General features: G+C 39.8%; 1 protein-coding gene across 3 annotated transcripts in view; it reads right to left on the minus strand.

The window, feature by feature from the left end:
* Positions 1 to 27,609, minus strand: part of LOC101336370 (DLA class II histocompatibility antigen, DR-1 beta chain) — an 85,966-nt gene that overhangs the window by 3,203 nt on the left and 55,154 nt on the right. The window contains exons 1-5 of one of the 3 annotated variants that reach the window (XM_073810601.1): positions 19,617 to 19,836; positions 17,707 to 17,988; positions 7,927 to 8,005; positions 5,156 to 5,256; positions 1,305 to 1,574 (exon numbers count right to left, since the gene is read on the minus strand). In XM_073810601.1, the coding sequence (XP_073666702.1) occupies positions 1,305 to 1,574; positions 5,156 to 5,256; positions 7,927 to 8,005; positions 17,707 to 17,988; positions 19,617 to 19,821 (937 nt within the window). In that variant the 5' untranslated portion in view covers positions 19,822 to 19,836. Of the gene's footprint in view, positions 1 to 1,304; positions 1,575 to 5,155; positions 5,257 to 5,347; positions 7,545 to 7,926; positions 8,006 to 17,706; positions 17,989 to 19,616; positions 19,837 to 27,609 lie in introns of those variants that run through there. The other 2 variants (XM_073810600.1, XM_033864089.2) reach the window with 2 other exon arrangements.

Raw genomic sequence — 27,609 nt, forward strand, 5'->3', positions numbered from 1 at the left:
TGTGCTTAGTTCCTGAGACAACCCTTGACACCACCAGCCACAATTATTATTTGCAAAAGAGAAACCTGGGGGGAAAAACATTTTTACAATAATGCAAAGTGGTAGATTTAAGATTGATGGTAAATTATCACTAACAATTTTGCAGTATATTTCATTAAATAAAAATGTTTAAATTCCTAACTTGGAATATAATGAACAGAATCAAAACATAAACCACAGACTGGAGAAAAAGCTAAATCAAATGTCAGCAACTTGCTACTCTTAATGCATAGAGATCTCATAAAATCACCGAGAAAACCGCCAGGACCCAGAGATAGTCAACAATAGATAATCCTTAGAGCCATAACAAAGGTCAGCCAATAAATATGTGAAAAATGTTCAAGAACCTTAGAAATCAAAGAAATTTTAAATAAAAACAAAAAGATATAAATTTTCAACTGTTTGGTAATGTTGAAAAAAGATCTAATAAAGGGGTATGTAAAGTAAAATGAGGTAAATTGTTACAAGTATAAAAAGGATAATACGTAACTACTCAAATACTACTAGCGTTATAAAAAATAGTAACATCAGCATATTAAGTAACAAAATTATAATTCAAAAAGTTGATTTCACAATCATTTCAACTATGTAAAATATATATACTAAGGAGGAAAAAAGCAAGAAATTTAGACCTGAAATAAGCTTCAGAGAGATCAGAGGTGCCACAGAGGCTCCCCTGCCCGCACCTGTCAAAAAGTAGTCTGACACCTTTTTCTCAGTGAAGTGCTCCTACACACAGACAGACGCGCCACACTTATTTCCGGGGTGTCAGGAGTAAGAGGGTGTGTGCCCAGAGCACACTGTGACTCTTCTCCTCACAGGCTCCCAATCCTTTCACTTTCCTCACCTCTCCGTCCCCAAACCTTCTCCCAACCATAGACACCTTGAAGTCCCTCCCGCATCTCTAACCGCCCACCCCAGTCGGGGTTTCCTCCCCTCCCCCTCCCCTCCCCCACAGGGACCACCAAGGACGCCCGGAGCCTCCCTCCTGCACCCCTCCCGCCACACCTCCCCTCCCTCCCGGGCCTCCCCACACCACACACGCTCTCTCCCCTCTCACAGTCACTGACAAAATCACACACGGTCTCCAGACAACAGGCTCTCACAGGAACACGCCTAACTTGTACTTGCTCACAGCCCTACACACCCCCCGACCCCGAACGCAGTCTCCTCTGTCCCCGTCTCCGTGTCTCTCTGTCTCTGTCTCAAACACACACTCACACGTACTGCGCCCCCGCCCGCTGGCCGCCCAGCCCCGCGCTCACCTCGCCGCTGCACCGTGAAGCTCTCCACAACCCCGTAGTTGTGTCTGCAGTACGTGTCCACCTTGGCCCGTCTCTGCTCCAGGAGGTCCTTCTGGCTGTTCCAGTACTCGGCGTCCGGCCGGCCCAGCTCGGTCACCGCCCGGTACTCGCCCACGTCGCTGTCGAAGCGCACCTGCTCCTCCTGGTTATAGAAGTCTCTAACCAAGTACCGCACCCGCTGTGTCCCATTAGAGAAATGACACTCGGACTTAAACTGATACATGAAAAGTGCTGTGGGGACAGGAAAGATCTGATTACCTGGGCGGGCTCCTGGGAAGAGACTGAAGGCAATAACCACAAATGCAGGGCACCCAGACGGAGGACGGGACACTGACACTCCCTTATTGGCCCCACTGGCACCCCCAACTACCCCACGGGTTCATCTTTGATCTGCAGGGTCAAGAGAGACCATGGTGGGTGGAGGAGACCCCTCTGATCCTAAGGCATTTGGGATGCAGTCAGCTCTGTACTTGGCTGGAGACCTCCAAACCGGAGCCGGACGGGGATTTGCCCCATCACCACCTCCTCCTGAATGCCTCCACCAGAAAAACACTCTCTGCTTCCTCCTCTCATCCCATGACCCTTTAGCTGTTCCTGAAACACTTCCTTACCTAGTGCTGACCTTGTGCCAAGCCTGTGCTGCTGCCCCTGGGATTCCACAGAAGGAAAAACAAACATCTCCCCTACCTTCTAGGAGCATAAAATTTAATGAAAGTGATGGACAAAACCCAACCACACAAGAATTAATTATACAGGAGCCAGAAATGTCACAAGAAAAGCGTGGAGATCTAGAACAGAGAATAATTTATGTTAGGGTGTCAGAGAAGTAGTCTCTAAAGACTGATATTTAAGATGTGACATGAAAGGTTAAGTTGATGTGAGCTGAAAGGGAGAGTGGGTGTAGGGGGGTGTATGTGAGGGAAAGAGGAGGCATATTTCAGGTAAGGGTAATATCATGTGCAGAAGCTTGAAAGACATGATGAACTTCTGCAAGAAATCAGAAAAAAAAACAGTTCACTGAGCACAGAGAGTGAGGAAGGAGGAGGGTAAAAGACTAGACTGGAGAAATGGTGTGGGGTACTTAGAAGCCTCGGAGACAATGTTAGGATTTTGACTTCATACTAAATGTAATGGGAAACCCTAACCCTAACCTAGGTTAGGTAGAGATACGTGAAGCTACTGAAGCGTTACAAGGAGGGTCATTTATGTTTACTTTTAGGAAATAATTGTAGGTACCACATAGAGATTGGATTTTAGGAGTTCACAAGTGGAGACAGGGAGACCATTTAGGAACATGGTAGAATTCTCCAGTGAAGGTGTGCTTGTGGCTTCATTTAGTGTGGTACTGACAAAGACAGTAGTAAAAATAGAGTGAACAGACTTGGGGTAGATTGTTGTATGACTTGTTAATGAATTAAATGGTGGGGTTTGGTGGATAGAAGGTCAAGCTTATCCCTCAGGACTCTGTCTTCACATATCTCCACAAATAAAAATCAAAGTTCTCACCATGACCATCAGGGCCTAATATGATCTGGCTCCTGATTTCCTTTCCAACCTCATCTTATTTCACTCCCCAACTTGTTTGCTCTGCTTCAGTCACTCTAGCCTTCTTTCTGTCCCTTAAACAGCAAACATCTTCCCACAGTTTGGCCTTTCCCTTGGTCCCTCTCCCTGGAGCATCTGTCCCTTAGATCCCTCACATGTCTGGCTTCTTCTCATCATTTATGTCTCAATTGAATGTCACCTTTCCAGGGAGAGCTCCCTAGACACTTGAATTGAAGGCAGGTGAATCCAATACTCTCTGTCCCATAACCTTGAACTATTCTTTTCAGAGGACTTGCTGCTCTCTGAAATGTTTTTTTGGTTTTGTTGGTTGTCATTGTTGTTGTTAAATGTTTATTGGATTGTTGTCTTTCTTGTCATTAAGTAAGTTCCAAGATAATTGGGGATTTTTCTATCTTATTCAAATAGGATTATCTGAGCCCAGAATAGAGCCCAGCATATAATAATAGTTGCTCAGAAAAATATTTGTAGTCTAAATTAATAAACCCAGGGTTCTAGGAAATGATTTTTGTGGGCATCCCAGAAAGCAAGAAAGGGTTCAGCTCCAACACTCTTTTATTCTGATGACACATTATATCCCTTCTACTTCTCATGAAAAACCCAAATTTCCTCTTTCTTCTTCTACTAGTTGGAAGGAACATTCACAGGTAGAAAATGGTAATTTTAAGGGAAGGGGAAGAGTTCATTATGTTCGAAATCATCCAGTGAACCTGTTATAATGCTGAGGGTTTGTGCATACTTCGGGGGTTATCAGATCTGGTGATGACATAGCTGGGGAAAATAGGGAGGAACTAAAATTTGAGGTAACCAAACATAGCTGATTAAGGAAAACAGAGGGCATGATGCATGATCTTATGAAATTTGGGTCCAAGACTCCAAGAGACCAATGAGTTCCCTTGACTTGCTTACCGGCTTTCAGCCCAATGGGATGGAAACAACTTTCACACTGTCTGTACCCTAATGAGGTACATGGTTTCCCATGTAAAACTGCAGATATTTGACTATCTGTGAACTACAAAATCAGAATTTCATATAATTTATTCTATGCCTCGGCCAGAGAAGGGGGAGATAGGAGGGAAACTGATAGTATAGAAAGGCTTAGGCTTCCCTGGTGGTGCAGTGGTTAAGAATCCGCCTGCCAATGCAGGGGACACGGGTTCGAGCCCTGGTCCTGGAGGATTCCACATGCTGCAGAGCAATTAAGCCCATGCACCACAACCACTGAGCCTGCACTCTAGAGCCCGTGATCCACAACTACTGAAGCCCTCATGCCTAGAGCCCATGCTCCGCAACAAGAGAAGCCTCCGCAATGAGAAGCCCATGCACCGCAACGAAGGGTAGCCCCCGCTTGCCACAACTAGAGAAAAACCCGCGCACAGCAACAAAGACCCAACTCGGCCATAAATAAATAAATAAATAAATTTTTTTTTTAAAAAAAAAAAAAAGAAAGGCTCAAAATAGATTCATAATGGTCACTAACCTGTGTTGGGTGTTCAGAAGATGGCTTACATTTTTTAAGGCATCAAAGAACACCCCATAGGTGCTCTTTATCTACAGGGTCATTCCAAGTACTAAGAATCCCTGCTTCAGCTCCAGGGTGCCTTACCCAGGAGCAATAGAGAGAAAACTAACCCCAACTTCTGTCAAAGAACTCCTACTACAGGGATTCAAACCTTATAAACATTGGAGTTCAGGGAAAATGGAAAGAAGATAATAGGGGAGTTCCCTTGATACATCCTCATATATTAGGGAGAGGTAGCAGCATCACAGATCCTGTTGAGGACATAACACAGGACCTTCTAGGAGAGATCTTCCTAATTATTTAGATTCTCCATAAAATCTTCAGAGAAACTTTCCCTTTTTCTTGTACATTCAACATAATAAAGAGATCTGTTAATGGAGAATTATTTTAACATCATTTTTTCTAAATCTTTTCAAACACCTGAAGGGATGGGATGCAAGGCTGGGGAAGGTTCATTGCAGGACACTTGAGAAGAAATAGACTATAGATATGGAGGCTACGTATGCCACACTCATTGAGAGGGCAAGTATCCAGGCACCTTTTGTGGTAGATAGATTGGAGATCCATGTGATAAAGATAGGTGGTCACTAAAAACAAAGTCACTGCACCACCAGGGAAGCCCGAAAAGTCACAACTTTTAAAGAAGGCTGGTCTGGACACAGAGATAAAGCTAACTCCCTTCCTTCCCCCACCCCACAATAGCTCACCCCCCAAAGTGTTCACTTACATGGGGTCTCCCTGGTCCAAGCGAGGGGCGGGCTCAGCACCATCAGTATCACTGTCAGAGCTGCCATCCAGGAGCCTCCGGAGAAATACAGGGACACCATGCTGGAGAACAGGAGAGGACAGGGTGTGAGGGGAGCAGGCAAGCCTCGCTGAATTGGGAACTGCGACTCTCCTCCACCCAAGTGATACCAACCAAGGAATTCAGTATTTGCTCCTGGATTGGGTTAGCTCAGTGTTGGAGAACCAATCAGCATCACAGACGAGAAACATCATCAGTTACTGGTCAGAGATTCAGTGTGAAGGTGCTCTTCTGAAACTTAGAATTTCCTCCATTAAAAGGATTGTTTTAATTTAGTGCTTTAAATGTTTGATCCAGTTGTATCTGACACATTTTATTTGGGCTTCTCTTGAGAGCCATCTCCCTGCTGGTCAATGATGTGTCACATGTTTGAGCCTAAAGATCATTCATTTCTCTTACTCGAAGACATAGATATTTTGACAAATATATGTGTGAGTGTGTTTAGGAGTTGAGCAGGTAGAGAGAAAGTGATTGCAATTTAGGAGACCTTTAATTTGGTCCTTCATGTACTTGTAGATTTGGCGAAATTATTTAACCTCTGCAACTGAAATGAAGGCACTGTGATCTTTCAGGTATAACAATACTGAAAAATGCTGTGATTCTCTGGATGCTTTAAGGAACACCATCCCCTGGTAACTGATGATGTGACAGAATTATAGCTGTTGTTTAGAGTATAATCTGTACTTCCTGCCAGGCAGGGGTGTCTCTGATAAACTAAAGGAAATGGAAATTTAGTGAATTACTTAACAGAGTGAAAAAACTTTACAGGTTTGTCTCCTGATGCTGTCTAAGTTTAGTGGCACCTCCAGAATATTCATACAGAAAGGGGCTTAGAGGAGGCAATCTGCATGGAATGGAAGATCTTGAAGGCATCTTTGTAACATTTAACTTAACAGTGTGATAAAGCCAGCTGTACTGATCAGAGTTTGCAAGTGACTGAAAGATCGATAAAAAGTCAAAGTCAGCCTTTGACACAACACCTCCTCTTTAGAATAATTAATATTTTACGTAAAATACGTTCAATTCCTTATTCTTGGCTCCCATTAGGATTTTCTTACTTTCTTGGGAACATGTCCTCTTATAATTCACCTTCTCTTGCTTTATCCCCAGAAGATATTATAAGAAGATGTTGCTAATGAATACATTATGGAGTGTTCATAAATAGAACCCTATGAAAAAACTACGAATTATACCCTTTGATGTAGTCATATAATCTTAAAAATGTAATTCTACTTTTAGATTATTATTACACATTATATTAACATAAATATAATATTTCAGATTTAGAATGGACTTTAAATGCAACTATTTATTTAAAATTATGCATTAATTCACACCTCTGCCCAAGCCATTCTTTATGTGCCTTAATATTTCTAGTGACCGTACTCATCATGCTGCTTTAAAATGATTAAAATTTATTGAGTAAATTTTGAGAGCTTTACTTAGTACCCAGAATTATACAAAGACTTTTTACATGTCTTTTTAAAATGTAATTCTCACGTCATCTCAGTGATTCAAGTACCCTTTTTAATCCTGCAAATGGAGAAAATAAAATAGTGGAAGGAGGTTAGATAATCTTTGCAAGGATACAAGACTAGTAAATGGTACACTCCAGATTGAGCCAAGTTACATGTGATTTCAAACCCTGCAAACTCAGCCATCACATCATACCACCTCAGATTTAATTTCTAAAGAAAATAATGTCCCTTACATTTAAACTATTTTTATCACTTTAATTCACGGATATGTGTATCAATAAAACTACTCCTTTTAATGACTGAGAGCATCATGTAAATTGAAGTAGCTACAGTATAGCAATTGTAATTCTTTAAAATTTCCCTTCATCAACATTGTAACCCTCCTCTGGAAATGACAGTGTTTGCATTTGTCTTATGTAATAATGCCCGTTGCTCCCCACAAGTTTCCTGCTTATTGAGGTTGCAGAGGCCTCCAAATTCCTAAATCTAATCCATGGTCCCCAATCATTATTTTAGATTTCTTGGCATAATGTAGTGTTAATATGAACATTCTGGAGTAGAATAGAAATAGTATCTTGCTTACCATGGAATAATATATTTCTATTAATGTGGAAAATTCAAAATTCTTGGAGAGGTTGGGTAGAAGTCACTATTGTCCCTGGATTCCAGAACAATCTATGTCCCTAAGACTCCAGTGATAGTTCAGTACTATTGGATATTGTGCAGTTGCAACCATGAGAATCTCATGCTTAATTTGACCAAGAGAAAACCATAATTTACACAGAATTAACTAGTTGTGACATGTGAAAATCTGAGAAAGTCAAACTAAGGTTCCCCTTAGATTATAGGATAAAAAGAATGGCAAAGAAAAGTAATTCTATATCAAGAACATACTGAAATAGAATTAAAGAGAACAGTATCAAAACTTGTTCATATAAGTTTGATGTGCAATTTACTAATTGTATAATATATATACTGAAACATAGTTAAAGAGAGCACTACCAAAACTTCTTCATATAAATTTCATGTACAATATACAAATCTTACAGATTTATTTTAAAAGAGAATGAACCAATGACCTAAATTCTGTATGTTGTATACATTTATGAATAATAAAAATGTGCTGCTCTAAATATTATATATTTCAACTTTTCTGCAATATTAATTCAATAGAAGGACAGTTCACGTAAAACAATGCAGGAATTGTCACCGAACCACTGCTCCCACAGGTGATCTTGAGGCTGAGCTCCTTCACTGAAGGCAAGAGGAGAAGCAATCCTGCTCAGCTTCTGCTCTGTAAGAGAAGTGTCAAATAAAGGCTTATTTCCTGAAGAAAAGGCAGTTATACTGGTTTCTGGAAGAGAGTGGTTATCAGTACAGAAGTTCTAGTCTTTGCTCTTGTTGTGTGAGACCACAGGTTTGTTTTTATGGAAAATAAATTGCAACACTCGTGCAAGCAAACAAGTGGCATCAGAAACACAGACTTGTTGAACAACAGGAGGACTGAAATTTGTATCATTACAGAATGCCTTGAGTACTACTAATCGTCACAGCCTAGGACTCACTTGTAGTAAGCCTGAAGGGTTGCAATACATTGGGGAAAATGGGGTCTTAGTTGTCAGCAAGCCAGTTGGCGTAGAATGAGTCTTGTCCAAATAGTCTCAGAATATTCTCTGTAGTTTTCGGAAGCTACCACCACTAAACTGGAACTTAGTGAGAAGCAGGTCAGTGGTCTCTTCATTTAAGGAAAAAATATTATTAATAAGAAACGGTGAGAGTAACATCATCATCATCATGGTGGAGTGAGATGTTTCCTTTGTCTGTCCCCCTCATCTACAACCACTGAAACATCCACAACTCAACAAAGATGGCCCTGCCTGACACACCGGGATGCCGGAGAATTCCACACATCTATATATCTGCAGGTGGGTGGACTGGAACACACAAAGGAGGCAAAGCGGGAAAACAGTGAAGGTGGCGCCTGTGATCCAGCGCCCCCAGCCTAAGCAGCTGAGCTCACAGCCCTAGGGAACCCAGCAGCCACAGGGGAGGTGGAGCACAGGACTCTAGCCTCCTGGCCACAACAGTGCCCACAGCCACAGGGAACTAGGCAGCAGCAGTAGGGGGATTTACAACCCCATCCTTCCATCACAGAGGAACCCACAACTCCATCCCCCCGGCCTCTGCCCACAGTGGTGGTTCCAGTGTACCTGACAACTCAGGACAGAGTAGAAAAGCCCTTGACCCTGGCCCCCCTCCCCCCATCCTCTTCTTCCCCTCCCAACAGCAGCAGAGCCTGTGACTCAGGAGACCCCCATGCTCCATCCAGAAGTGCCCATCATCCCATTGCCCCAGGTGGCAATGCCAGTGACACTAGCAGCTGCAAGGTACCAATGACCCAGGAAGTACAAGCAGTAGCAACGAGGGTACTAGGTGGCCAACACCTCTGACAGAGGCAGTGAGAGGTGGAAATTGCCAACTCTCAAACATAATCAGAGGCAGCGCTAGTAGGAGAAACCAAAAACCTGTGCTGTAGCACCACCTACTGGAAACCACAGAAAGAACTCAGAATTAAAGTTTTAAAATTTTTTTTAAAGCTTTACCTAAAGAAGAAAGGTGTTCACTACTTCAAATACACCAGCAGAAGAACAACTCTTCAACCACCATGAAGAACCATTGTTACATGGTACCACAAAGAGAAAATGACAAAATGGCAATTCTCCAGAAACCAAACTTAAAGTCATGGACTATTGTGATCTGACAGAGATTTCAAAATAACGAGCTACTAGAAAATCCAGAAAGGCAGTTCAATGAGCTCAGGAATAAAATTAATGAACATAAGGAATATTTACAAAAGAGGTAGAAACTCTAAAAAGAAAAAAACAGAAATCCTAGAGCTGAAGAAATCAATAAATGAGATGAAGAATGCATTAAAAGCATTGGAAATAGAGGAGACCATATGGAAGAGAGATTTAATGAGTTTGAAGACAGAAATCTAGAAATGATACAAGTAGAAGAGAAAAGAGACTCAAGATCTAAAAATAAATGCAGAAATTCTATCAGAATTATTTGACTCTTTTACAAAGGGAAAATTAGGATAATGGGTATCACAAAAAAAAATAAAAAAAGAGGGAGAAGGGAGCAAAGAGTTTATTCAAAGAAATAATAGCTGAGAAATTCCTAAACCTGTGAAAGGAATTGGGTATGCAAGTCCACAAAGCTAAGAACAAACCTAATTATCTCAATGCAAAAAGACCTCTGCAAGACACATTACATTAAGTCTCTCAAAAATTAATGACAAAGAAAGAATTTTAAAGGCAGCCAAGGAAAAAGGATGGTATACTCCAAAGGAACCCTCATTAGACTATCAGCAGGTTTCTCAGCAGAAACTCGACAGAAAGGTGAAATGACAAACTCAAACTTCTGAAAGGTAAAAACTGTCAGCCAAGAATACTCTATCCAGCAAAGTTATCATTCAGATATGAAGGAGAAGTAAAGGCTTTCCCAGACAAACAAAAGCCGCAGGAGGCCACCAACATAAACCTTACAAGAAAAGTTGAAAGTGCCCTTCTACCTGAGACATAAAGGCAAAAGTATACAAAACTTTAAGTAAGGTGATATACTGACAGACAGAATCAGAAAATTGCAACTCTATATCACAACAGATCTTAAAACACTTCATTATAGCATGAAGGGGAAAGGGAGGAAAAAAAGCAGTAAAAATAGCTATAGCTGCCTCAATTTGGTAACAAGCTCACAACATGGAAAGGGATAATTTTAGACAACAGAAACATAAGAGAACAAGAGGAGAAGGATGGAACCCATATGGGCAAATGGAGATACGATGCTATCAACAGAAAAAGGACTATTTTATCTGTAAGACATTCTATACAAACCTCAAGGTAACCAAAAGACATAAACCTAGAGCAGACACACGAAACAAAAAAGAGGAAACTGAGAAAAACATTATGCAAAACCACCAAACTAAAATGGCAGACAGAGACACAAAGAAAAGAAATAATGGAGATATAGAGCAACCAGAAAAGAGAAGACAAAATGTTAGTGCTAGGTTTTCATTTATCAGTAATCACCCTAAATGTAAATGAATTGAATTCACCAATCAAAGGCACACAGTGGATGGATGGATTAACACACAAGACCCAACTATATGCTGCCTCTAAGGAGACTCTCCTCAGCTATAAAGACAAACAGGCTCAAAGTGAAGGGATGGAAGATGATACTCCAAGGAAATGGCAGCCAAAAGAAAATGGGTGGAGCCTCACTCATATCAGACAAAACAGACATCAAGCCAAAAAAGATAAAGAGACAAAGATGGACATTTTATAATGATAAGGGGAACAATTCATTAAGAAGACGTAACTGTTATTAATATATGTGCACATAAAACAGGAGCACCAAAATATATAAACCAAGTATTAATCTATCTAAAGGGAGAAATCAACACTCAACACAATAATGGTAGGGGACTTTAACACTGCACTTATATCAGTGGATAGACCATATAGACAGAAAATCAACAAAGAAACAGTGGCTTTAAATAAAACATTAGGCTAGATGGATTTTAAATATTTGTAAAGACATTCCATCCAAATGCAGCAGAATACACATTCTTCTCAAGTGCACATGGAACATTCTCAAGAATAAACCATATGTTGAGACACAAAACAAGTCTCAATAAATTTAAGAAGATTCAAATCATAGCAAGCATCTTTGCTGATCACAGTGGTATGAAAATAGAAATCAACTACAAGAAGAAAGCTGGAAAAATCACCAATACGCAGAGACTGAACAACATGCTACCAAATAACCGTTAGGTCAATGAAGAAATCAAAGAAGAAATTTTTAAAGTACCTAAAGATAAATGAAAATTAAAATATGAAATACCAAAACCTTTGGATGCAGCAAAAGAAATACTAAGAGGGACATTTATAGCAATACAGGCCTACCTCAAGAAGCAAGAAAAATCTCAAATAAACAATTTAACCTTACACCTAAAGGAACTAGAAAAAGAAGAATAAATGAATCCCAAAGACAGTAGGAAGGAAATATTAAAGATCTGAGTGGAAATAAATGAAATAGAGAGTAAAAAGGCAACAGAAAGGATCAATGAAACTAAGAGCTGAGTCACTGAAAAGATAAACAAAATTGGCAAAACTTTTTCTTTTTTAATTCTCAAATCTTTAGCTAGACTGACTAAGAAAAAAAAAAAAAAGAGAGAGAGAGAGAAAAGGATCTGATAAATAAAATCCGAAATGAAAGAGGAGAAATAACAACGGATAACACAGAAATACAAAGAACTATAATAGAATATTATGAACACTATACACCTACAAATTGGACAACCTAGAAGAATAAACATATTCCTAGAATCACCCAGGCTTCCAAGACTGACTCATGAAGAAACAGAAAATCTGATAGCCCAACCACCAGCCCAGAGATTGAAAGAGTAATCAAAAACCTCTCAAAAAACAAAAATCCAAGACCAGATGGCTTCACAGATGAAGTCTACCAAACATTCAATGATTTAATACGTACTGTTCTGAAATTATTCCAAAAAATTGAAGAGGAAAGAATGCTTCCTAACTCATTTTATGATTCAACATTGCCCTGATAGAAAAACCAGATACAACACACACAAAAAAAATTACAGGCCAATTTCTGTGATGAACATACATGTAAAAATCCTCCACAAAATATTAACAAACCAAATGCAACAATACATTAAAAGGACCATACACCATGATGTGGGATTTATTACAGGGATGAAAGGATGTTTCAACATCAGCAGATCAATCAACATGATACACCATATTAAAAACTGAAGGATAAAACTTACATGATTATTTAAATAAATGTATGAAAAGCAGTTAACAAGATTCAATACCTATTTATGATTAAAACTCTCAATAAAATGGATCTAGAAGTAACAGAGCTGAACATAATAAAGGCTAATTATGGCAAACCCACAGTTTACATCATACTCAACTGGGAAATTTCTAGTAATTTTATAGATATGTGCAACTATCACCACAATCCAGTTTTAGAACATTTCTGTCACCCCAAAAAGTTTCCTGTTTACAGTTAATTCCCACCCCCACCCCAAGCCCTAGAGACCCACTGATTCGCTTTCAGTCTATAAATTTGCCTTTTCTAGATGTTTCATGTAAATGGAATCATATGACAAGTAGTCTTTTGTGTCTGGCTTATTTCACTTAGTATATTTTTGAAGTTCATCCATTTTGCATCATGTATCATCAATTCCTTTAAATGTGTTTCACTTGTTCTTTTTTATTGCTAGATAGTTTTCCATTGTATAGATACAGTGCATTTTGTTTTTCCATTCACTGACTGATGGATACTAGGCTGTTTCCAGTTTTGTGTTATAATAACTAATGTTGCTATGAACATCTGCACGTGCATATTTGTGAAGTATCCATTTTGTTTAAAGGAATGAGTATGGGCTATACCTGACAAACAACTTGAAACTCTCTATACAAATCTAAACGTCAAATGTCCAGGGATCTAATTCTGGACTTTGTTTTACTGGTGTATATAACAAATAATGAATGAATGCCAAAAAGTGCTTAATGAAATAGAGGTATAATAGGTTTTAGCATTTTAAAAAGTGAGTCATTCCTCATTATGTGTCTTTAAAAAAAATTTCCCTGGAAAATATACTTTTCCTCACAAAATTAAGAGTCAGTATATGCTCTAAAATCAAGTAAATAATCCTCCTGCTTGCTTGCTTTTTGGGGGGAAGGAAGTGGCTTACAGCTGATATTTAAGTCTCAATGCTAAAAAAAAATCCTTGCAATGATGCTGTCCATTAAATATCTATCATCCTTCATAAGGAAATCACTAAAAACACAATCTAATACTTCCATACCCTAAAATCATCCTCCTTACCCATGGACCATTTCTTTCTCTCTAAAAAAGATGATTTTAAACCTTTTCTTCCCTTGTGTATCACGGGAGGCAGGCCCATGTCACAAAGGATGAATCAAGGTTTGTCTGAGCCTATCATTGTAATCCATGGTCCTCCGAATGTGTGGGGAAGTCGGTCTATTGGGAAAACTCTGCAAGAAGTTTGGTTGCTCCTTATAAAACCACACGAGAAGAAACAGTTCTCTTTTCTTGCCTTTAAGATCATTGGTGATGCAACTGGCCTGATGAATTGACCAACTCTGGAGATTCCCTATCTTGGGTCTATCTGTTATGTGAGATAAATAACTTAAAGAAAAGTAAAGCCAGTTAGATTGGATTATCTGCTACTTGCTAGAAAGCATCTTCATAGATATATGCATACCGTATACTTTACTTCTACCTTATCATTTCCCACCACAGGTCTCAAATAAAATGAGACAACTTATTTTTTCATCCCAGAGAACAAAGTGACAGTGAAGGTGCGACCCTGGGATCAAATAGAACTTATCCCAACTGTATGCACATTGCAGACATGACTACTGGTTTATCAAACTCCTACAGGATGATAACCTGTTTCACACAAATAACACAGTATAATTAACATATGCAAAAATAAGCTTTTAATTTGCTTGAAAATAAAATAATAGTTATGTCTGACTGTGGAGAATTCAACTATTACTTTGAAATAAACTTCTGAATCTATTAACTACTGTTTAGATTTGATTTACATTTGAAACTGACTCTTCAGATGGAATACAATAGCAGAACCCACCGTCTTCTTAACCAGTTTAATTACCTTTCTCTGAGCCTATCCAACTCGCTTACATTATTAAAGTCTTTGGAATTTAGAACTATATACTTATTTACAATTATAGTTCCACAATCTTTTATGCAAGGGTCAAAAAAAGTTTGATTTACTTTTCTAGCTTGTTTCCCATCATATACTTTTTGTCAAGTTTGTTTTAATCATTCCAGTTTGTTTTTAGTTTTTATGTATCTCCTTGTTAAACTTTTGATTTAAATTTTTTATTACATAAAATATTTGAATGTCCCTCAAGTTAAAACTATTAAATATATTCCAAAAAGTCTGGCTTTCATATTTGTCCCCTTCAACCTATTCTCTCATCTGGCCCTAAAGGCAACCATTTTTTTAAAAAAATCCTGCCATTGTTTATATTTACAAATGTAAGTAAGTGATAGATAGATAGATAGAATGGGTATAGTTATATATTTCTATTCTCCTCCTGTATCTTATTTTTTTTAAATATTGTATACTATACAAATCTCTTATACCTACTGAAAGTGCATTTTGGGGATTATTCCATAACAGAGATTCTCATTTGTCTTCCAACTGCAGGATATTTCATTGTTTGAATGAACATCCCTGTATTCATAAATTTTCCTTTGTTTCTCAGAATTGTCTCTGATTTCTGCTGAGATAAGATCCATACAGGATTTTCCCTTGAAAGACAGTAAGTTTGTGACAGAAACTGGAGGGCCTCAGAAATGCATCTTATTGACATGAGTTGTGGCTCTGTCCTGATGGCCTTCCAAAACCTATTTATGGGGAAGAATGCATCCCAGCCAAAGAGTCAGCATGTCACTGATGTTTATCTGAGTGACAGAAAAAGACAAATGTTGAAGCCCACCATTAGTCTAATTAAAGAGGTGATCAAGGTGTGAACTAACCCAGGATTAGATACTTTCTTTAAAAATCATGGAAAAAGAGAAAAAGAGCATGATTATAAATTTCGCAATTTTTAAATAATAACAGATTTTTATAAAGTGTGCTTATCTTTGAGATTACAAAGATGCAGGAAACCGTCATGATAGGGTCAATTAAGGGCTTTCTCCTAGCTCAGGGAAACATGCCTAATGACAAAATGCAGAAAACTCGAGGAAAAAACAGGGAGAGAAACAAGGAAACCTCCAGTTCCACAAGTGACCAAAATTCAGGAATATAAATAATAACCATTAATAGTTTTGCGATGAAATCCTCCCTTCCTCGTTTCTTTCTTCTTCTTTCCTTGAAACTGTATGAAGCAGATGATTGTTACTCCATATTTATTTGAGAAAAACATTATATAATAATATGGACAGAAGATGAGAGCAGGTGCACAGGAGGCAGTAAAGATTGAAAACAGAGGGAACCAGGAAAGAATGAAGATAAGGTGTTGCAAACAATATGAGGAATGTCCAGGTCAAACGCGGGGGCTGAGGAAACCAGCAAGAAGGACGTTTTCTGCAGGGTCACTCAACCAGGAGCAAACCAGATCCTGATAAACACTCTCGTTTTGGAAGAATAAGAGCTAAGCAGGAGACCTGTTTAGGCCATGAAGAAGCCGGGACAGAAGGTTCTTCAGCGGAGGTGGTCCTGCAGGAGACAGAGGACAGTGTCATTTCCTGTCTTAACTTTACAAGCAGCTTTTTTCCCTCTCTCTGTCTCTCAGGCCTTCATGTTAAAGCACTGCAGTAAGAAGGGGAAAAATTCTTAAGTCTCCCTGAGCCAAAGCCACTTTTAGAGTTCAAGCCCTCTGTTTAGTGGAGAGAAGAAGCTTTAATGTAAACTGCTTGATCAGAAGTCAGATCCAAAGTCTTTCTCATTATTTCTGTCTCCTATCTTGTCACTTCTACCATCTGTTATAGGGAGACTAAATATGATCCTAAAAGAGAGTTAAAGAGCATTACCTTTTGGCTGAAGTGCAGGATGTTCTGGAAAAGAGGAGGGAAGATATATACTTAAAAGATACGGAGGTAAATCTATCCCCAAACACAATGTCCCTGGGCCCAGACAACTCCCCTAAGACTTCTCTAACACCACAACCCACTTCACATGATGCCAGGTTAGAGAGAACAGACACTGAGAGGATGAAGCTTCTGTCACACAAATCCAGTGTAATTTCATCACCCCTGTGTCTCTTCCTGCATTTGCCCCAGGATCTCCACCCAAAATCTCCATGCATGTTAACCTTTTTCTTATCTCTGCAGGCCATCACCTTTTATGTTTCAACCACAGCTAACCATGGACTGTCAATTTCTGGATTTCCAGGAAATTTGAGGTCAACTAGGTAAAGAAAGATTTTATACAGAGTCATTGATATAGAGAGAACTAACCGGTCAAAGTCATATTTCTTCCCCAAAACGTCTGTTGGGAGTCTCAGCTGCCAACAGGTTCCTTACCATTCTGATTCCTGAAGTAGATGAACAGCCCCACCCCAAGGAAGAGCAGACCCAGAACAAAGCCCCCAGTTCCACTCAGCATCTTGCTCTGAGCACATTCAGACTGTGCCCCTGGGAAAAGAGGCTAGTTTTAGTGATTTTTATCCCAAATCCAACTTCTCTATTTCAGTCTCTAAGACTGAGAGCTTTGAGAATGGGGAAAGAAGGCTTCCCTGGAAGAAATAGAGTAATTGTCCATTCCCAGGAAAACATCTTTAAATCACACTGAGTAGCTTCAAGGTTAAGGCACTGAATTCATTTAAATATTACAGCCCTGACATAAGGCCACAAGACTTCAGTATCTGATAGATGAGGACCCTGGGGCTGAATGAGGTTAAGGAGCTTGTCTAGGGTGGCAGAGCTAATAAAAGGCAGAAGTGAGGTTGGACTCCCCTCATGTCAGGAAGGTCCCTACATTGTAGAGGATGTGCCCCTTCTCAGATCACAGGGAACATCTCAGAGAAACAGTGTCAGAAGCACAAGCCCAGTCTTACATTGCCCAAGGGTCTGGTGCCTTGGGCAATGGGGTGACCATGAATTGTGATATCATGGAGGCTCAGAACAGGGACACTTCTTCTCTGCCTGCCAGGCAGAATTGTCTCACCAGTGGGTATAGGTATTTATAGAAACTATCAAAGGATATCTACAAACTATCAGAGGGTTTCTATCACAGGATATCACATGGCTACTCCCAGTAACTTGTGCTGAAAAAGAGAAGAACATGAAGCAAATAAAAATATGGTTCAGGGAGAGGAGAAACCTGACAATCAGTGGTAATCAAAACCCCCTCCTTGGTGGCTGGGGAACTTATGAGGCCAGAAAGCTTCTCACTCCATTCCACTGTGACAGGGCTGGTCCGGCTGGGGTGCTCCACGTGGCAGGTGTAGACCTCTCCACTCTGAGGGACTGTTTCAAGCATCACCATGGTCTGGAAGGTCCAGTCTCCATTAGGGATCAGGCCTGTGGAGACCACCCCCGCCTCCTCTTCCTGGCCGTTCCGGAACCACCTGACTTCAACATGGCCTGGATAGAAACCATTCACAGAGCAGACCAGGAGGTTGTGGTGCTGCAGGGGCTGTGTCTTTGCAGGATACACAGTCACTGTAGGCGCCACTAGGAGAGAAAAAGGTAGAGGGGATAAGTGAGGGAGACAGAGTAAGTCTTGTTGGTTGGCTGCCTTTCTGCAACCACTCTCCAGTCCCAGACTGCAGCCTTGGGCAGGTCTCCCTCAAAGGTGGCCATGTGGCCCAACTTTAGGAGTTAGTACCATGATCCTGAACTTAACCCTTACCGCATGGACCCATTAGATTTTAGAGATGTTGAGGATACTTGTGTGTCTTTTTTTCCCATTGCATGAAGCAGTTTATTGTTGATGTGTTTACAACTCTTTGCAAGGCATTTAATTAAAAGTGTCATTTCTGAATCCATGTTGCCTGGGTTCAAATCCAGGCTCTGTCTCTTACGGATAGAAAGCTGAATCAAATATCAACAGTGTTAATTTTGCTGCATAGAGAATCTATATCACTGAGAAAAACACCAGGACCCCAGAAATAATAGAGAATAAATAATAGAGCAGTAACAAGGGGCCAATAAATATGTGAGAGATATTCAAGAACTTTAGGAATCAAAGAAATATAAATATATATATAAATATATAAATATAATTTATAAATATAAATTTATAAATATATATATTTTATATTATTATATTTATATATTTATATATTATATTATATATATTTATATTAATATATAAATTTATAAATATATAAATATAATTTAAATATAAATTTAAAATAAAAAATGTAACTTTTAAACTGAGTACTTGGCACTATATATCTTTGAAACAAGACCTGATAAAGGAGATTGTGAGGTGAATTGTTACACTTATAAAAAGAAATATTATTAACTACTCGAATACTATTAGCGTTATAAAAATAGTAACATCAGTGTGTTAACACAATTATAATTCAAAAGCTGATTACACAGTCATTTCAACTATGTAAAAATATATAGGCTAAGAAAAAAAAAAGGCGAAAAATTTAGACCTAGAAGAAGTCTCAGGAAGATCAGAGGAGCCGCAGAGGCTCCCCTGCCCGCACCTGTCAAAAAGTAGTCTGACACCTTTTTCTCAGTGAAGTGCTCCTACACACCGACAGACGCGGCACACTTATTTCCGGGGTGCCAGGAGTAAGAGGGTGTGTGCCCAGAGCACGCTGTGACTCTTCTCCTCACAGGCTCCCAATCCTTTCACTTTCCTCACCTCTCCTTCCCCAAACCTTCCCCCAACCATAGACACCTTGAAGTCCCTCCCGCATCTCTAACCGCCCACCCCAGTCGGGGTTTCCTCCCCTCCCCTTTCCCCTCTCCTCCCCTCCCTCCCCTCCCCTCCCTTTTCCCCTCCCCTCCCCCTCCCCTCCCCCACAGGGACCACCAGGGACGCCCGGAGCCTCCCTCCTGCACCCCTCCCGCCACACCTCCCCTCCCTCCCGGGCCTCCCCACACCACACACACTCTCTCCCCTCTCACAGTCACTGACAAAATCACACACGGTCTCCAGACAACAGGCTCTCACAGGAACCCGCCTAACTTGTACTTGCTCACAGCCCTACACACTCCCCGCCTACCGAACGCAGTCTCCTCTGTCTCCGTCTCTGTGTCTCTCTGTCTCTGTCCTTGTTTCAAACACACACTCACACGCACTGCGCCCCCGCCCGCTGGCCGCCCAGCCCCGCGCTCACCTCGCCGCTGCACCGTGAAGCACTCCACAGCCCCGTAGTTGTGTCTGCAGTACGTGTCCGCCTTGGCCTGTTTCTGCTCCAGGAGGTCCTTCTGGCTGTCCCAGTACTCGGCGGTCCGCCGGCCCAGCTCGGTCACCGTCCGGTACTCGCCCACGTCGCTGTCGAAGCGCACGTACTCCTCCCGGTTATAGATGTGTCTGGTCATGCACCGCACCCGCTCCGTGCCGTTGGTGAAGTAACAGTAGCTCTTAAACTGGAGCAGGAAATTCTCTGCGGGAGACACCGCCGCTCAGTCAGGCCTCAGCCCCAAGCGGCAGCCGACATTACATTTGTTGAAAATCTTGGTCCCACTGAAATTTATATTTTTTAAGAATCCAGACCCACTGAAGAGCTGTTTTTCCAGGAAAATTAATTTGTTCAGGACAAAGGTTTATTTATTTCTTTGCTTGCCAACCAATTGCAAAGTCAGTTTATCCTTCACATCATCTTTTTTCTTAATTTCTCTGCCTCTGGTCCACTACTTATCTATAGTAGTAAATTACAGCCACAGACATCTTATTCCTGTTCATGCCTCAACGATTTCATTTTCTAACTTTGTCTCCTAGTTCCAACAATACAAGTAGGCATCAAATTACCACCCTTGGCCAGATGTAGAACTTGTTTCTGTAGTCACGTCTCCTTAGAAGGGGAGAAACTAAGAAGATGATGATATTCTCATATAGACCGTTTACAAAAAAATGAGCAGGTCCCCAGACTTTAAGTAGAGACCATCACCTAGAAATGATGGCAGAAAGAAGGGTACTCTGGGTCAGACCAGGTCTATTTTACTGTTCAGAAATTCTCAAGTATCTTATCGACACATGACAACAGCGTTACAAAATTAAAATGTGTGAAGTTACTGCTCACTGTAGCTTGTATGGTTAACACTGTTTGTCCAGTTCTTGTCCCCAACTTAAGGTTGCCAGATTTAGCAAATAAAAATACAGGATTCCCAGTGAAATTTCGATTCTGATAAATTACTGTTGTTTATCAGAACTTCAGATTTAACTGAGCATCCTGTATTCAATTTGGCAACCTTAGCCCAATTTGCTAATGTAGCCTCAGAAGGAGGAGGATATTTAGTACTTCTTCTTTGTATTCTTTAACACATGCCCATGGCAGGCTGCAGAAAGTGTGAACACATATGGACTTTTCAACTAATAAATGCAGAATGAATGTAAATGTCTCTTTTTTTGTAAATGTCTCTTTTTTTAATGTAAATGTCTCTTTTTTGTCAATAACAATAAAAAAGAGACATTTACATCTTATTTTTTATTTTATTATTTTATTTATTTAACTTTTTATTTTATATAAGAGTATAGCCGATTAACAATTTGTGATAGTTTCAGGTGCACAGCAAAGAGCCTCAGCCCTACATATACATGTAACCATTCTCCCCCAAACGCCCCTCCCATCCAGGCTGCCACATAACATTGAGCAGAGTTCCCTGTGCTATACAGTAGGTATGTCTCTTTTGTATTGGATCTAGCAGACCTTGCAGCACCCTTCCACACACACACACACACACACACACACACACACGTCCAAGACACACACTGTGCATATGAACATCAGAAATTTTGTCAGTAATTCAGACACAATCAAGCCACTATCCACTAATGGTGGTTAGAATCCCAAGCTGTAGAATCAGAACTTCTGAATTTGAAGATGAGCTCTTCTACTTACGTCAGTTTTAGCATCCATGAGCCTTTTTTCTTGATCTCCAAAACAGATTTGATGATAGTATATCCCTCACAGTATATATAATTTTACTTATTTATTTATTTTTGCAGTACGCGGGCCTCTCACTGTTGTGGCCTCTCCCGTTGCGGAGCACAGGCTCCGGACACGCAGGCTCAGCGGCCATGGCTCACGGGCCCAGCCGCTCTGCGGCATGTGGGATCCTCCCGGACCGGGGCACGAACCCGTGTCCCCTGCATCGGCAGGCGGACTCCCAACCACTGCGCCACCAGGGAAGCCCCTCACAGTATATTTTTAAGTGTGAAATTAAAGAGTGGCACTTCCTAGTGCTGATCATATAATAAATACTCAATAAATATATTGACATTTTTATTTTTATAACCCTATGATAGCAAGCTCACAAGATCTTTTTATTCCTTAACTTCCTAAAGCAAGTAATATCTTCATCATCATTTGGCATTGTCTTCAAATAATTTAATCACTAGTTACCATTTTGAGCAAATAAGAGCAGAACATTTTATATATAATAATGTGGTATATATAAATCTAACACAAAAGGGGTATGCTGACTTAGAAGAAAGGGAATTTCTATATACTCAGACTTGATAATATAATCTAAGTTCTAGAACTAACAATGTGGCACTGGACAAATAACTCAAATTTTTTGAATTTTAGATTCCATAGATATATATGTTTTTTTAAACATCTTTATTGGAGTATAATGGCTTTACAATGGTGTGTTAGTTTCTGCTTTATAACAAAGTGAAACAGTTATACATATACATATATCCCCATATCTCCTCCCTCTTGCGTCTCCCTCCCATCTTCCCCATCCCACCCCTCTAGGTGGTCACAAAGCACAGAGCTGATCTCCCTGTGCTGTGCAGCTGCTTCCCACTAACAATTTGACATTTGGTAGTGTCTATATGTCCATGCTACTCTCTCACTTCGTCCCAGCTTACCCTTCCCCGACCCCGTGTCCTCAAATCCATTCTCTACATCTGCGTCTTTATTCCTGTCCTGCCCCTAGGTTCATAAGAAGCATATATACACTACCAAATGTAAAGTAGATAGCTAGTGAGAAGCAGCTGCATAGCACAGGGAGATAAGCTTGGTGCTTTGTGACCACCTAGAGGGGTGTGATAGGGAAGGTGGGAGGGAGATGCAAGAGGAGGGGGATATGGGGATATATGTATATATATAGCTGATTCACTTTGTTATACAGCAGAAACTAACACACCATTGTAAAGCAATTATACTCCAATAAAGATGTTTAAAAAAAAAGATTAGCAATAAATCTTTTTCAGTAAAGTCTGGGCCCTTTTGAAATGACTGCGTCTGTGTTAGACCCTGGGGCAAGTGAATCTGTGCATAAGCCCTTTTAAGCGTGTCTTCTCAGTTTGCCAGTGTCCCACAGGTCTTGTAGGTTCTCAAAGCCAGATGCTTTGGAGGGTTGTCTCTCAGGTACAGGTACTAAAAGTTGGATGCCTTGTCGAGGTACGAACACTTTGCTTCTCAGAAAGAATCTCTAGGCCTGTGGGTTCCCTCCCTATTACGGTTGCTGTGTCAGGGTTGGGGTTTATGGCGAGACCTAGTCTCAGCCTCTCCTACCTACCTCCGTGTGGCCCTTTTCTTGTCTGCAATGTGAAGTAGCTGCTCAGCTACTTCAGGTCTTTTTCAGAGGAAACTGTTTCATATAGAGCAGTAGATTCAGTGTGTTCATGGGAGGTGAGTTCAGGGTCTTCCTACATGGGCATCTTGGACTGCCTCAACATTTTTTTTTTAATGAAAGGTCCCAAGAGAACTGGAAATATTTTTGTGAATATTAGGGCAGATAAAAGAAGGTAAGTGTAGAAAAGGGAGATAGAGAAGAAACATTTTTTAAATACAAATGTTTGGGAGAAGGAATAGGACCTGGGGAAAAAGCTGAGCATTGTGTTCTGTGACCAAGAGCACAGATGGTTCACAGGAAGTAGCACATGTGAGCCATAGAAGGACAATAAGAGATGGAGAGAGAACCAAGATGGTGCCATGGGCCAGGATTACCAAAGTCTAGTCAAGAAAAGAAGAAATACCTCAGCAGCAGCATTAAATAGGGATAGTGAATAATGGGAAAATAATGGGAAAACACTGGGGCAAGGCTATTGATTCCCACAGGATATTCTAGGAAAGCTCCTGACCAGAGGCCCAAAATAAGCACATGGCTAACACTAGCCCCTTTGCACTTCATGGACTCCAGCATTTGGTACAGAAGAATGAGGAGATGAGAGATCAATCTCAAGAGGGTCTGAAATAGGTAATTCTATAAAATATCAGAATACAGTTTTCATGAGACTTTTTGTAGATATATTGAGGACTGGGAGAAAGTAGAATGAAGGACATTCAAAAGACCCAAAGAGCAAGCATCCAGAAAATCTTTTGTGATTAATAATAAATTATGAAATAAGGAGCACAGAGTGTCATCTGGGACATGATCCTGGGACTGGTTAACCCTTGGTCACTAGTCAGTTCATCCTCTCATTTTCTAGGAAGAAATAGTTATCTGTGTCTATGTAGGAGAAATTGTTGGAGCCACATGCTAGGGATAAAAAGATATATATAATTTAGATCGTACTTTTAAGAAAACTAGAACCCACAATAAAGACAGAAATATAAAATTAAAGTAAAACAATGTTACAAGACCTACAGTAGAAACATCTATAAAAAACAATCAAAATCCAAATTGATAAAACAAAATAATTAAAACCAAGTAAAAACATCATTTACAATAACAAGGAAGCATTTGTAGAGACGTGCGTTCTGGAGGAAGTGAGACTTAGAACATAGAGGAAGGGGTCATGTTTCAGGTTGTTTAGAGACATGTGGGGAATAGGAACCACAGTGAAATCATATGCGTAGGAGGGAGGGAGTGGTCAGGAGGCAGTAGGTGGTAAAGAGTCCTTTATGACAGAATTGTAATCCTACCTAAATAATATTGGGCAATATGAGAGAGTGGATATGCAGAGTTAAACTATGCTAGATAAGTCATTGTAAAAATGGTAAAATTACATCTTTTAGAAAGATGGGAATGAGATTAGAAAAAAGTATTAACTAAGAAAACTTTCAGCAACCCAAGGTTAGTTACGAGGGGTTGGGCAAAGAGTGTGACAACAAAGTGTGATGACAGTAGGAATAAGCAATATAGGACTCCTAGTCATGTATAATATAAAAAAACTGATATTTGATGAATAAGGGAGGAACATGAGATCTTTTAGAAGTATCTTTTCTTTCCTTTTGGAGATAGAAAAATCATCCCTTTTATCAGCCTGTGAGTTGGTTCTTTCCTTCTGAGTGAGACATTTTGGAGAAAGAAAGAGAAAGAGAAAGATTTGCTGGAAAAACCACATCCTTCCTCAGATAACTGTTTGGGGTTTTTTTTCCCTATAACCAATAGGGATAAAGAATGAGGCAGCATCACTTATCTCCAGCAGATACATCTGACCAGAAGGTCTTATTTAAAGTCTTGGGTAGAAATCAGGAAAGGACAGAATGACTAAGTTAGATGTTGATAATAAAAGCCAAAAATATCCTTTAGAGGAATGAATTAGGACATGATTAAGTGGTTAGCGAGGAAAGAGTATTTGCAGAGTAAAGCAAAGTGTGGAGTGAGGATCGGAGGAGATAGGCATTTTGATAGAGACATGATGCCTGACTTTTCATACCTATGTAGGAAGTCCCTGGCTATGATTAAAAAGCACAAATAAAAAGCTGTGATGCTGGTATCTCCCTGCTGTTCCTGACCTAGAAGCGATGGGGACTGTGAATGAGATCTACTATCCCAACTCTGGTTGCACAGACAAATGAAGGGAAAATCAAAGAATGAATTATCATTTATTTTCTACAAGGCACTGATTATGTACTTCCAGACGCTTTAGTTCATTTAGTTCTCATCATAGCCTTGAAATGGCTGTGTTGTATCACACTGTATTTTCAATTAACTGCAGCATCCCCAACACATGGCAAAATGCTGATCACTTAGTGATACTCAGTAATATTGACTACAAGGGTCTAGTCAGGAAATTAAACATTTTACATTCTTAATACTTTGTAGTGAAGTAGAACACACATATAGAAAAACACAGAAAGCATAAATGTACAACTTAATTTTTATAGTGCCAATATTCATGAAACCACTGCCCAGATCAAGAAATAGAACACTGGGGACACTGGGCCAACACCCTGTAAGTGCATAATGTGCCGCTTTCCATCCACACTCCTCTCTCTCTCTCCCAGGATAATTCATTATCCAGATGTCTATACCAATCACTTCCTTGATTTTCCATGTACTTTCCCAGCCTGACATTTATTTCTAAACGTGCTTTGTAGCATTATATAAATTGAATTATTACAGTATGTTCTCTTTTGTGCCTCTTTTGTGACTTAATTGTTTTCAATTGAGCAGTTAGGAAAGGATGGTCTTGTCAATAAATGCTGCTGAATCAGTTGGATACCCTTATTTTAAAAAACAGAATGAAAATTGACACCTATCTCACACCATACACAAAACTAATTCCAGTTGAATTGTATATCTATATATAAAAATGCAATGCAATAAAATCTTTAGAAGATAATGTTAGGTGATATCTTTATGACCTTGAAGTATAAAAAGATTTTTAAAATAGGATACAAAGTTCACTAGTCATAAAGAAAAAGATTACCTGGCAGTCACAAGTATAACATTTAAATAGGGATAGTAAGAATTTATTGGGTACAACTAGTGAGTATCATGGGATGTACTAGGAAAACTCCTGATGAGGACTTTCAACAAGCATATCATGCTGATTCTAGAAGCCTCTCACTAGCTGGGCTCCAGTTTCTATGGTTAGGAAAAAGAGGAATAAGAACGACAGAGGAACACACTCTCGAATACTTTGGAAATCACTGGAAGGAAAGGGGCAGTTAAATCTGGGAAACAAGGTGACCTTTAGGAAGGTGATGAACCAAAGTGTGAAAATGCAAAGAGGGGAAGGAGAGTGGCATGGCAGAGATTACCCCTAAAATCATCACTTCCAAAGTCAGAAAACTCTTCCTTAATGTTCATCTTAATTTCTCCTTGATTCAGTGATATCAATTAAACAGCAAGTTTAATCCTGCTCACCTATGAACGTCAAGCATCATGCTAAGTGCTATGTGGACATAGAAGCATGGAGTACAACTGGTGAAATTCAAAGCGCAAACACTTACTGGATACCTCTTGTATTCAAAAGAGTGCTAGTGGCTAGCAATACCAAGATAAAGATAGGATTATCAATCTCCACCGGGAAAGAAAGAAAGACACATAGAATAATAGCTCTGTGAGTCAGAGACTTTTATCTTCTTTGTGCACCATTCTTTCTCAGTTCCTGGAGAAACACCTGGTTCAGCGGAGGTAATCATAAATAGTTGTTGAATTAATAAACAATACATTAAGAATAAATACAGTGAAGGGGAGGGGCAACATAGGGGTACGGGATTTAGAGGTACAAACTATTAGGTGTAAAATAAGCTGCAAGAATATACAACCCTAAGAATATAGTCAATATTTTATAATAACTATAAAGGAAGTACAACCTTTAAAAATTGTGAATCACTGTATTGTACACATGCAACATATTGTACAGCAGCTATACTTCAATTTAAAAAAAAGAAAAAAGAAGACAGACATTTATAATTGCAATGAAAATACAAATGGGTATTATTTTAAAGTAATCAAGTTTAAACATAGTAGAAAAAGGGTATATTCATATAGGTTGGAGTATTTAGAAGAAACTTGAAAATGTAGTTCGTTTGCAGAAGTGAGACTTGAATCAGAGAAGGAGGAAGATATGATTCAGAAGAACAGCAGTGGAAAAGGAACAATCATGAATCATATGAGCAAAAACAGTACTGGCTTGGGGTTGGAAGTACTGGGGGAAGGAGGAATGAAGAAATTTTAGGAGAAGCCCTGATTGCCTGGAGTGAATGTCCACATTGAAGAACAGTGTGGAATAAGAGCAGATAGGCAGAGAGGACCTGTTGTATAAAAGGCCTTAGAGGCTGAGCAGAGCAGTTACTTCTTTAGTAAAGTGATGAACTGAGATATACAAATGCAAAGCAGCAAAATCAACTGTTGGTAACCCAGGTGTCATATAGGCATAAGAAGAGCTTCAATTCTAGGGAGGTGAGAGTGAGACTGGAGGGCTGGTGTCTTCACAAACCTGTAAGGGTACTACTATTGGATGAGCAGGGAAAGGAA

Source organism: Tursiops truncatus, chromosome 10 (genome assembly GCF_011762595.2).
Source record: "Tursiops truncatus isolate mTurTru1 chromosome 10, mTurTru1.mat.Y, whole genome shotgun sequence".
Taxonomy (NCBI): domain Eukaryota; kingdom Metazoa; phylum Chordata; class Mammalia; order Artiodactyla; family Delphinidae; genus Tursiops; species Tursiops truncatus.